At 37.7% G+C, this 12,636-nt stretch overlaps 1 protein-coding gene across 2 annotated transcripts in view; it reads left to right on the top strand.

Moving 5' to 3' along the window:
- The window catches only part of BZW2 (basic leucine zipper and W2 domains 2), a 63,494-nt gene extending 51,521 nt beyond the window's left edge, over positions 1-11,973 (top strand). For both annotated transcript variants that reach the window (XM_058724910.1, XM_058724909.1), the window contains exons 9-12: positions 1,052-1,198; positions 2,518-2,656; positions 9,939-10,061; positions 11,510-11,973. In XM_058724910.1, coding sequence (XP_058580893.1) covers positions 1,052-1,198; positions 2,518-2,656; positions 9,939-10,061; positions 11,510-11,538 — 438 coding nt within the window. In that variant the 3' untranslated portion in view covers positions 11,539-11,973. The remainder of the gene's footprint in view (positions 1-1,051; positions 1,199-2,517; positions 2,657-9,938; positions 10,062-11,509) is intronic.
- Positions 11,974-12,636: the final 663 nt, after the last annotated feature.

Raw genomic sequence — 12,636 nt, 5'->3', positions numbered from 1 at the left:
TTCTAAGTCTCAGGGCAGTAAGGTCAGCATTATAGTCAGTAACATTTCTCCAAGCAAGACCTTGTGATTTTCCATGAGGTGGAAAAAAAAAGCAAACCCAAAAAATGCTGTGATGCTTCTAGATGCAGAGATGTCGCCTGTCTTTGCATCTTTCTCAGGCCAGCGCAGTCTCTGGGAATTAACCAGAGCTTCTTAACCCATTCCTGATACCTCTGCACCCCAGGCCAACAGGAAAGAAAAGAATGTATTTTCACTAAAAAGGGGCAATGAGGGGAGTGGTAGTTGTGCTATTCACCAAGTTGTAGTGTACTTGAAGTATAGATTATGGTGTTTTATCACTTTTGAGGATGTAACCTCAATTTGTGGTTGTATTTCAAAAGGAAAAGTTTTTTTTCCTGACAAGTGTGATATAAAATACATTAGGCTAGGCAGACCTTTTATTCCATACTGTCAGATTTAAGAATAAATTGCATAGCAAACATAATTTTAAGGGGAAAATAACCTGTCCAGTGTTGCTGCATTAATATGTATCATATAAAAAATGGCTTTGGCACTTCACAGCTTATTTTCATGGCTCATGAGAGTCTAAAGTAATAATTAAGAATGAATTGTGGTAAATCGACTTGTACAAACCCAACACGTTATTCATCTAGAGGTTTAAAGTTGTGAGTTGGAGGTAAAGATTCACAGCTCCGTGAGCTAATTTCAAACCCAGAGAGTCAAACCAGCTCAAGTCGTCTGTTCTGCTGGACCCAAAGGGGTGCTGCATGTAAAAGAATAACTTCTAAGAAACAAAGATTCCCTCTCACTTCCTATTATCCAGCAGCTCCTGGCCAGAGATAAGCCTATTAATTTTGGAACTAAAAATAAATCTGCTTTGAGAACACATCATTGTGTTTTTCCTCCCTCTTGTAATCTGAGAGTATGTACTGGGAAGGGAGGGGCTGAGCAGAATATTTATCCACCCAAAGCCTTTTACTGACCAGGCATGGTGACAGGGAAACTGCCATCTGCCTGTTAACTCTCTGACCCCTTTTTCCATGAAATGTAGGTGGTGCTCTATGTGAAGGAAGAAATGAAGAGGAATGATCTTCCGGAAACAGCAGTGATTGGACTTCTGTGGACCTGTATAATGAATGCTGTTGAATGGAACAAGAAGGAAGAACTCGTTGCAGAGCAGGCCCTTAAGCATCTGAAGGTACGGGATCAACAGGAAACAGTCTTGGCCACAGACCAATTGTAGCCCTTAACTGTATGATATGTGGGTTCTAACTGCCATTCACCCAGGTTTGGGCCAAAGGCATTATTTCCCGTCTAAGAGTAAAGTCTTACTAAACACAATGTCAGAAAACACACAGAATAATTAAAGTTAAAGAGAAATATGGTCTAACTGTATTGGTTTCCTTTTACATGACAAAAATTCCTGGTAATAGTTTTGTTTAAGTAAACTACAAAATGGTATTAGAATTTGAAAAGTATCCACTCCTGAAGCCAGTATTGTACCGTATGTTAACTAAATAGCATTTAAATAAAAATTCCAAAACATTTGAAAAGTATCTGAGTGGTGGAAGAGATCAACTGATTGTGTAAATAGCATGTTTTTGAGCAAGGATAAATGTTTTTGCTTTCATTAATTGTCTTCTCCCTATAAAACTATATTAAGATGAGTGAAAGACATATCTTCCTTCAGAGTTTACATTTGAATTGGGAAGTCAAAGACTACCTAGTAGAGGGGCACCTGGTTAGCTCAGTCGGTTGAGCATCCATCTCTTGATTTCACCTCAGGTCATGATCTCATGGTTCATGGGATCAAGCCCCACCTCGGGCTCTGCACTGACAGCACAGAGTCTGCTTGGGATTCTCTCTCTCCCTCTCTCTTTGCCCCTCCCCTCCTCACATGCACACACTCTTTCCTTCTCTCAAGATATAAATAAATGTAAAATAAAAAGACTGCCTAGTGGAAACTAGGTAGCATACAAATTAAAGATAATCCTTTGTGTTTAGAACAGAGGAGTGAGTGAAATATGCAGGTTAAGTTGATCAGGGAAAGCTCCTTGGAGGAGATTTGTGTTGAAATGAGAAAACGTTGGGTCAACATCAGTGACTAGAAGCCAAGGACAATTAGGACAAAGGGAACAATAGGAACTAAGCCATAAAGATGACCTGTGAGGGTGTCTGGGATGTCTAGGGAAAGAACTCCACACTCCGCCAGTACTAAATGTGGCCACCCCAAGACCTCACTCTGCCTCCTTTTCATAGTGCCCTTTAAACAGCAGCATAAGTTACCTTTAATAGTGTCAGAATTTTATTTGGTCTCTTTTAGTGGGTACATTGAGAGAAATCTGATAAGATGCTGGGCTAAAAAATTAATTTTGATTGGACACAATGTTCTAATGAGATAACCCTTAAAGTGAAAGCTTCCTAAAGAAATCTCCAGATTTCTGTTGTGTTTCAAGTATTGTCTCTGTACCTTCCAAGAAAGTTAATGGTTGGTTTTACTCCCCACTTGTATTTCAGCAATACGCTCCACTCCTGGCTGTGTTCAGCTCCCAAGGCCAGTCAGAGCTAATCCTCCTCCAGAAGGTTCAAGAATACTGTTATGACAACATCCATTTCATGAAAGCTTTTCAGAAGATCGTGGTTCTCTTTTATAAAGGTATCTATCCATGTTGCCCTACCGCTCTGTTTCCCTGTTTTGTTGAAGATCTTTGAGGGCCAGCGCAAGGGCTAAGGCAGAGGGAGACATGGGATTCATGCTAAACTTTGTAAGTTTTAGTGAGACAGCCGTATTATGTTAGAAGAGAGAAAGTGTATATGCCACATATTCATGGTCTCAAGAACCAGCCTGATGAAGCCCCTGGGCACATTGCCAGAAGACTACTGATAAACCGGTTATTATTTTGTGGGAGGGTGGGGGGGTGGTGAAAAAGACTGTAATAACAGAAAGTAATTAGGTCTATTTTTGAATTGTAAGAATTAGCTCTAATAACTATAATTACCAAAGTCTGCCTATAGTATATTGAGATCTTCTCAGATGCCATAAAGCTGACTAAAATTATTGAAATAATTAGCTTTTTACTTTGTATTTTAATTATTTGACCCAGCCATGCTCCTGTTTTTGAAGGAAATGACTATTTTTAGATTTCCCTTTACTGTCTTTTCATTATATTTGTAAGGATTAGGTTGTCATGGCAACTGGCACTGCCTTCAATAAATGAATGCTATTAGGGTTTTAACTGATCTCCATCTCTATACCTACAGTATATAAAAAATAATCTTGGACTATTCTTTGGTCTGAGTTCATGTAGTTTTATGGGGGAGGAGGGAAGAACACTTAGGAAATAACACATTTTGAGCATTATAAAATGTTTGGTAGAAGGTACGGCAATCTTAAATGGCAATTTAATATAGAAAGAAAAAGTAAAGTACAAATTAACATCAGCCAAATCTTTCTTTCCCTTTTGATGTGTTCTTAAATTTGTCTACTTTTTTAATGTGTATTTTGAGAGAGAGAGAGAGAGAGCGAACAAGCAAATTGGGGAGGGCGGGAGAGAGAGAGGGACGCAGAGGATCCAAAGTAGGCTCTCTGCTGTCAGCAGGGCTCAACCTCGTGAACTGTGAGATCATGACCTGAGCCAAAGTCCAGTGCTCAACCAACTGAGCCACTGAGGTACCTTTTACATTTGTCTATCTTGGATGATCATTTGGGCGAATTAGTATAAAAATTTTACATTATTTATTAATGACTATTTTATAGATGTTAATGGTACTTCACAGAGTCTTAACTGGCCGTTGAGATTCTTCAGATGGATATATATCTTGCCCCAGGTGTTTGGGTGATATTTTACTTTCTCAGCATTAAGGTATTCGGCACAATCTTTATTATATCAGTAGGAGAAAGTACTGACTGCTAAGTCTCATTTGAAGTAATTTGAGTTTTCCTCCGGCCAGATCCAAGTTAGGTCCTCTTGGACATAGTCATGAGAGTCAACATCCTAAAACTAGGGCGTAAATGGTCTCCATGGTTACCCATCAGAACCAAATCTGCAGATCATATTGCTAGCCCGCCTTCTTTAGCAGCCAAGGAGAAGCCATGCCCATCTAGCCTATGGCCATTCTGTCCAGACGCACCATAGCAGACTCCACTGTAAACAGGTAGAGAGACCTCTGAAATTTGTTTCTCATTTGCTTTGTGAGTGGCTAGTATTTTCCACTACAGAAAAGCGAACTGTTTTATAAACTAGTGCCTAAGCCCACAATTTGCTTTCTTGTCATTTAATAGCTAGCCCAACCAGTGTCTCTAACCAAATCTTTTTGTAACTGAAACATATGTGTTGGAGCTTTATCTGTAGGAGCACCTCATTTTATTATTGAACTTATTCACCAAAACAAACAAACAAAAAAACCCTACTTTTTTGTCAGTAATGGCATCTATTAAAACACTTTTCCACATTTCTCATTTTAACCATCAGTGTCAACATCCTTCCCCGTTGACCTCCTTTTAACAACTACTGACAAAACCCGTTGCTTTCAGTTATTTCCTCTTGTTCGGCCCCATATGCTAAGGGACAGGGACCAGAAATGATAAAATAACCAAGAAATGGGTACCAAAAAGTAAAAAAGGAGAAGAATAAACTCTTCCTTAGGCCATTGATAGCTAGGTGGTCACTTTTTAAATAATCAAAAGTTAGTAAGGTCTGTGGAAACTATGAGCAGACCCACGGGAACATAGGAAGGTGTCAACGTCAATTTTATTCTGGTCTAGTTCTTTTTGTAAATGAAGTCAGGAAACTGTAAAGTGAAGACTGAAAATAAATCATTGAGAAGTTAAAACTAAATGTTATTTTCTAGGTAATTTCATAATTTCACACAAAATTATATATCTAGTCTTTTTCTGAAAGAAGTAATTATATATATATTTTTTTTCTTGGAAACATGGAATCCCCGAGGAGCGATTATTCCATCCCATTTTTTAAGAGAGTTATGGTATTTACCTTCTTACCTTTTTTGGATACTCGTCTTTTATTTGACCTAATTTTATCCAACAAATATCTGGGCACCAGGAGACATAATGTTATTTGTTTTTACAAGGATTTGGATGTCCTTGTTCTGTATTTAATACACCTGGAAAGGCTTGATGAACAGTGTTATGTATTAAAGCCCTCTTTTCCCAGCGCTATAATACATATGAATCACCTGGAGAGCTTGTTAAAACACAGATTCCCCAGGGATTTGGGTTCTTTTTAATTTTTTAATGTTTCTTTTTGAGAGAGAGAGCATGAGCAGGGGAGGGGCAGAGAGAGAGGGAGACACAGAATCTGAAGCAGGCTCCAGGCTCTGAGCTGGCAGCATGTAGCCCGATACAGGGCTCGAACCCATGAACCAGGAGATCATGACCTGAGCCGAAGTCAGACACTTAACTGACTGAGCCAACCTTTGGGGATTCAGGTTCTGAAGGTGGGTCCAGGGTTGGGCCCACAAATTTGCATTTTGAGAAATTTCCAGGTGATGCTGTGACTGTTGGTCAGGACCACTTGTCTGATGGGTCATTAAATGCCAGAAATGACAAATCCGTGAACTATGGTAACATGTTTCAAGATTATACTTCTCATTAATTCCACGTACACATACACATTCAACAAATATCAAATAGTATCTTGTTTGTGTCTTTTATGTAATGATGTGGATTCCTTTTATTTACTATAGAAACACTTTGCTTTATAGCAGGGTTGTTTTTTTTTTTAATGTATTAGAAATAATTTCTCTCCCATTTAATCTATTATGTACACACACATCTTCTCTTTATTTCTAGAACTTGAGGATGACAGAAACTTGGGAATTTGATTCCCCATGTCTCTGACAAACCTTTTTTTTTTTTTTTTAAACAAATGCCATTGTTGAAAGATTTTTTTTAAACATATAAATAACAGGGAAATAAAAGTGAATAAACTGTAAATAATAATACTTTTCACTAATGAACTAAAAAAGTGGTGATTTGTCATTTAGTAAAGATTCTCTTTCTGATTTAAATCTAGATTTTTGTATTTCTGTGCAATAGGAAAAATAAATCCATCACTAACCTTCAATCATCACATTATTCATTTTTGAAATAATTTCTTTCTCTTCCTTTCTAAAGCCAAGTACCATACTCTCAGCATGTCCATCTGAGAGAAATATAAACCTGTCAGGTACTGGCACTATCTGTGGCATGGGTTTTATTGTTTGCAGATACTTCTTAGGTTAATTTCTGTCCCTTGTGGATATTTTTCTGAAAGAAACTTCCTGATCTCATTCTAAAAAAAAAAAAAAAAGGTGAGTGGCCTTCTCGCTATACATTATCAATATTCTTAGGGTAAATTATTTTTCACTTAATGTCCCTGTGTGATGCCCGTAATGAATATTTTAGTTCATTAAAAAATAATGAATTTCCTAAGTTCCAAGTCATAGTTTTTAACTTAAATATGTAAGTAATGTTCTCGAAAGCTTTGCCATTCTCAAACCACTCGTACAGTAATTCCTCTTTGATCATCACAAAAGCCTAACATTTAAATTCTAACTCTGCAAATTGAGAAATATGTAGTTGTTCTCATCGAGTTAATTAATCTGTCCATCATACATTTATTGAATGCATAGGAGATGGCAGGCCTTCCATTAAACGCTGGAAGTGAGTTAATGAACAGAATAGTTCCTGAGTTCCTGGATTTCAGAGTGTAGAAGAAAACCAAGGATTACAGTCCTCGTTTCATTTCTAAAATGAGGCGCACACAGAGGGTGATACTGAGGAAGGGCACACAGCATTCCACCAGACGTGATGAGGAAGTTGGCCAGACAGGATAGAGAAAATTATTTTTTAATCTGAGGGAATTCTACATGCAATTGTGGGATGTCTGCTTTTCTTACAGGACTTGCACTGATATTCTGTATTCCTAGTAGGATTTCTCTGGGAGATCCCAGCAAACACTTTGCTGCTTCTATTAATGAGAACTCTCCCCACTTTTCCTTAGTGGAGAGAAAAAAAGTTCTCTCTTTATTTCTCAAGAAGTTCTTTACTCTTTAGATTAGACTTTTCACTAAACCAAAGTTGAGTGTCTTTTTAAGCTTTTTGATGTTTGTGCTTTGCCCCCTAAGTTGCCCTGGGTGGTTGCTTTTGTCCCTTTGTTATTATTTATTCCCCCCTCTACAAGGAATATGGTCTTGCAGGCAGAATTCATTACAAAATTAGGCTCTTCTAAGAACTCAGCTTTGCACCCGGTCTCCTTTTCTGCTAACAGTGTATCTGATAAGTTTTACCTAATGATCTAGTATCTGTGGTTGACAAGATTTTAGTAGCTGCATGCCCTCTTTCAGCCTCTGTGGGGCAATAAAACACATGAATGAGTTCTCCATCTTCAGAAGAAAAACCTGAAACAAAATAATAACCTTAAAGTGCAGCCTCAATCAGCTTTCCACCATGAGCATGGTATCACCACAATTCATTATAGTGGGGAGTTAACATAGCATTTCCCTAGGTGTTTGTCACATTTTAAATTCCATTTGTTTTATAATAATAGTTCTGTAGTACTTGCATATAATTTATAAGCTGAAAAGCATACATATGTTGGTTGTATGCGCTCAAAATTGTCCCATTAGGGGAACATGATCAAAAAAGTTTGGAGCTTAAGCTGTCTAAATCACAAACATCTTAAAAATGCTACAAAGGCAAAATATTAAAAAGGACATTTATTTATTTAAAGTTTATTTTTGAGAGAGAGAGAGTGAGCACACAAAAGTGGGTTAGGAGCAGAGAGGGAGAGAGAATCCCAAGCAGGCTCCACACTGTCAGCACAGAGCCCGATGCCGGGATCAAACCCACAAACCATGAGATGATGACTTGAGGCAAAGCCGGGCGCTTGACTGACTGAGCCACCCAGGAGCCCTGCATAGGACTTTTAAGCTCCATGTTGGAGGGGCACCTAGATGGCTCAGTCAGTTACTAGTCCAACTTCGGCTCAGGTCATGATCTCGCGGTTTGTGAGTTCGAGCCCCACATGGGCTCTGTGCTGACGACTCAGGACCTGGAACCTGCTTCAGATTCTGTGTTTCCCATTTCTCCGCTCTTCCCCCACTCCACACACACACACTCTCTCTCTCTGTCTCTTTCTCTCTCAAAAATAAATAAACTTTAAAATAAATAAATAAATAAATAACATAAAATCCATGTCGGAGCTAATAAGTGTTCTCAAAGTCTGCGCAAAGCAGCCTTGCACAAGAACAAGTCACTTCCTCAGGCTGGGAAGCATTTGCTCCTCGCCTCAACTAACACTGGGATTCGATGGCAGTTTTTCATCGTTGTGAGTGCAGGGTGTGAGTTGGAAGTGGAAGCTAAAAGCTAACAATAATTCTCTAGGACAACTGATTCTGATTTTTACACCGAATTCTTATAGATGAGTAAATCCAGACTTTTTTCTCCCTTTACACTTTGTAGTGTATTTAATAATAAAAACAAACAAAACAAACTTAATATTTTCTAAAGCCAGTCCTGTGTATTTTTCGTCAGTTCATTCTCTTCCATTGAATCCAAGCCAGTTATTAATTTTGAAAAAAAAAAACAAAAAAACACTTCAGGTTTTGGTTATGAAAACATCAGTGGTGTTTTCAATGAAAACAATAGTGGTGTTTTCATTAAAAACAATCTCATTATTTTTCTCATTTTTTGTAAGTTAAAATTCTCCTTCAACTGCACAAACATCATTAGCATGATTTATCGGCATTTTTGGTGGATTGCGCAGGCATTGAGGACAATAATATCCTTTTTATCTGCATGCCATCTCGTTTCTTACTCTGAAATCTGAAAAGACAACCCATTGGAACATTGGCAAAATATGTAGACTATCATTTTCATATTTTGCTTCCTAAACATTAAATGGTCTAAATTAATGGTAACTTGACGGTTTCAAGGCACATTTCTGGAGCTTAGAATTTAAGGTAACGAGTATTAGTAGATAATTCATTTTTCTGGAAACCTGTAAGAAGTCCACCTAATGTCTCTTTTTCTCTTAATGGAGTACAAGGAAAACATTACTCTTGTGACTTAAGATATTATGCTATAAGAGATTCATGACTTAGCAGTAGAATAAACATAGGGGCACCTGGGTGGCTTGGTCAGCTAAGCATCTGACACTTGATTTCAGCTCAGGTCCATGATCTCATGGTTTGTGAGATTCAGCTCCACAAAGACCTCTGCACTGACAGCATGGAGCCAGCTTGAGATTCTCTCTCTCTCGCTCTCTCTCTCTCTCTCTCTCTCTCTCTCTGTGCCCCTTCCCCCACTCACACTCTTAATATAAACTTAAAAAAAAAAGAGAGTAAAATAGGATTTTGAGTGTGTTGGTCCTGTGATACACCCAGAAAGCTGATCTTCATATTTAATTGTAAATAGCGTTATTACATTCTAGTTATGTGTTTTTATTTGCCATTTTTTTTTCCTCCTAAAAGAGTAAATCGCCTTAAAAGACCAGTCATTTGAGGTTGCTATTTAATCAAGACGTGTTTGGAGTTGGCAGGACACATAGTGTTCTGAATCGCTGGAATTGCTGATTCATTTGCAAAATTACAAAATAACCCAGTTTCCTACCAGCAAATTAGCACTGAGAAAGACTTCCAAGTCCCAGTAGTGACTCACAGATAAGCTTGCAATATATCATACCTGATGAGATGTATATCATCGTCATCACTAAAGTATTTGCCAAGCTAACTCCCAAAATACAGCACTGTGCTATATTGGAAAAGAGCTTGGTTCCTGTTTTCTTAATAAGTGTCAGATACGGAGTTCTTTTATAACAGCACTTTCAATATTTAAAGTCATTGCTTTCTATTAAATTATGAGACATAAAGTTGCTTTTTTTTTTTAAACATCATATTTATGTAGTAACTTGGAAATCTTTGCTTTGAAATTGCAGCTGATGTACTGAGTGAAGAAGCAATATTGAAATGGTACAAAGAAGCACATGTTGCCAAAGGCAAAAGTGTTTTTCTTGACCAGATGAAGAAATTCGTTGAGTGGCTACAAAACGCAGAAGAAGGTATGATTCCATTTAACGACTTTGGTGGTCATTTAGCAAATACTGTCTCATTATAATTTAAGGTATCTACCTCTTGCACAGATTTTTGTTGTTGTAGTTGCTTCTCTAAAACTGAAGGTCTTAGGGTGTCTTCCATATCAAGCATCTTGCCTATAATCTTAGCCTTCCTTTCTGAAATCAAAGCAATGAAAAGTGCTATGTGTTAAAAAACAAAAGACAACCTTTTCAATTATCCACCCTATATGAGACAAGGGGGAAGAAATCATCATTAGTTGTGAAAGGAGGAAAAAAAGCATTTGGCTTAATTACACATTATGGGATTATTATTAACCAGTTGACTGGTGCTAAAAATGGGAACACAAGGTGGCAGAATAATAATGGGTGAGAGTGAATCCCACTAAGCCTGAGAAGTTTATTTTAGATGACCCAGAAGGATAAAAGTAATTACAGTCTTCAATAATATTTATGAGCATGCTGCATTATTAGAAAGGCAAAGTTCAACTACTAGGTGTTTATCCAGGAGATACAGGTATGCTGTTTCGAAGGGGCACACGCACCCCAGTGTTTACAGCAGCATTATCAACAATAGCCAAAGTATGGAAAAAGCCAAAATGTCCATTGATGGATGAATGGGTAAAGAAGAGGTAAATATATACAATGGAGTATTACTCAGCAATCAAAAAGAATGAAATCTTGCTATTTGCAACTACGTGGATGGAACTGGAGGGTATTATGCTAAGTGAAATTAGTCAGAGAAAGACAAATATCATATGAATTCACTCATGAGGACTTTAAGAGACAAAATAGATGAACATAAAGGAAGGGAAACAAAAATAATATAAAAACAGGGAGGGGGACAAAACAGAAGAGACTCATAAATATGGAGAACAAACTGAGGGTTACTGGAGGGGTTGTGGGAGGGGGGATGGGCTAAATGGGTAAGGGGCTTAAGGAATCTACTCCTGAAATCATTATTGCACTATAGGCTAACTAACTTGGATGTAAATTAAAAAAAAAAAAAAAATCCACATCTTAAACTCACCAAGTTGTGCATGTTAAATATGTATAGCTTTTTGTATATCCGTCATAGGTCAATAAAATGGTTTAAAAAAAATAAACAAATAAAATAAAAATTAAAAGATAGAAAGGCAAATTTCATTTAAAAGCCAAAAAGGAATGAATGTTTGACTGTTTTTCCTAGTCAATGCATGACCAGGGCAAAAAACAATGCCTTTTGGGGGTTGGGGTAGGTAGCATATTGGAAACTCTTTCATGACTCTAAAGGAGTCTTTGGGTGCCCCTGGCTGGCTCAGTTGAGAGAGTCTTCAACTCTCCATCTCAGGGTTGAAAGTTCGAGCCCCTTGTTGGGCATAACGTTTACTTAATAAACATTTTACAAAAGGAATCTCTGAATAAAAAACCTGACTTTTCTCTCTCATCTCTCCTAGAATCTGAGTCAGAAGGTGAAGAAAATTAGATGGCTCAAGAAGCACAATAGGCCACCACACAACACTTTTACTGGGAATGCTGAACCATTTGAGAAGAGAAAACTTGGCTTCCGTTTTCACAAAGGAAAAAAAAAAAAAAAATAGGATAGGCTGCCCTTGTGCGAAGGGGGAAATGGTTTTTGTTTTCGTTTTGTTTTTAAATGGAGCCCTGAGGCATCAGCTATTATACTTGGGACTCTACCTCTCACTCACTATATGCTAACTTAAAGCCATTCAACAAGGAGTCCAGTAGGTATCTGAAATTCAATACTCAACAGACTCCTCTTTTTTAGCTGTATTTTTCAGGTACTGTGTGGTGAACGCCCCACTGGTGTCTATTACAGGGCCACTTTGGTAGTTGTGTATCTGCTCGTGTATGTGATTTGACAAACCAGTTTTTTAAAATAAATGGCTTTTTAAAAATCTGGGCTTATATTCTCAGAGCTTTAATTTCTTCAGAGCACATGGCTTCTTCCACAGACGACATTTCAGCGTTAGGCTTTTTTTCTCCGTCCAGAATTTTGAAAGGTTCCTCTCTTGTCATCTATAAAAACAACTCTGTTCCTTTTGCCATGATAAGTACCACATCTCAGTTGTCTTCATACTGAAATGGAAATTGACCCAAAATACATGCACATTAGCACAAACACCAGGAAATGATCGTATTAACAGTTTTTAGGTATGTAAATACATTGTTCCACACTTCTTGTGTTTACCCTCAGCGCAATTTCCTCCCTGTTTGGATGAGAAGTAATGTACATATGTAAATAGATCTTTGTTTATATTTATAACTAGGGGATTTTAGTCTTTAAAATATCTTGTTCTCAGTAGTAGCAGTGGGAGGCATCTTACTGTTGGGTCAAGCTCTTCGTTTTATGACACAGTTCTTTCTTAACCCTTGGAAAACTTAAGGGCTGCACCTGTTGCTGTTAGGGTAATGGTAATCTTCAAGACAAACATTTTAAGTAAGAGTTGAAATGGAGAGGATACACTGGAAACAACAGTCACCAAGTTAAGTATATGAAGAGCTTTATCACTACCGTGTCACCATCCTGTATCAAAAGATAGTTTTCTAGTTTCCTGTTTGT

Source organism: Neofelis nebulosa, chromosome 4 (assembly GCF_028018385.1).
Source record: "Neofelis nebulosa isolate mNeoNeb1 chromosome 4, mNeoNeb1.pri, whole genome shotgun sequence".
Classification (NCBI taxonomy): Eukaryota; Metazoa; Chordata; class Mammalia; order Carnivora; family Felidae; genus Neofelis; species Neofelis nebulosa.
This window is presented reverse-complemented; position numbering and strand designations above follow the sequence as displayed.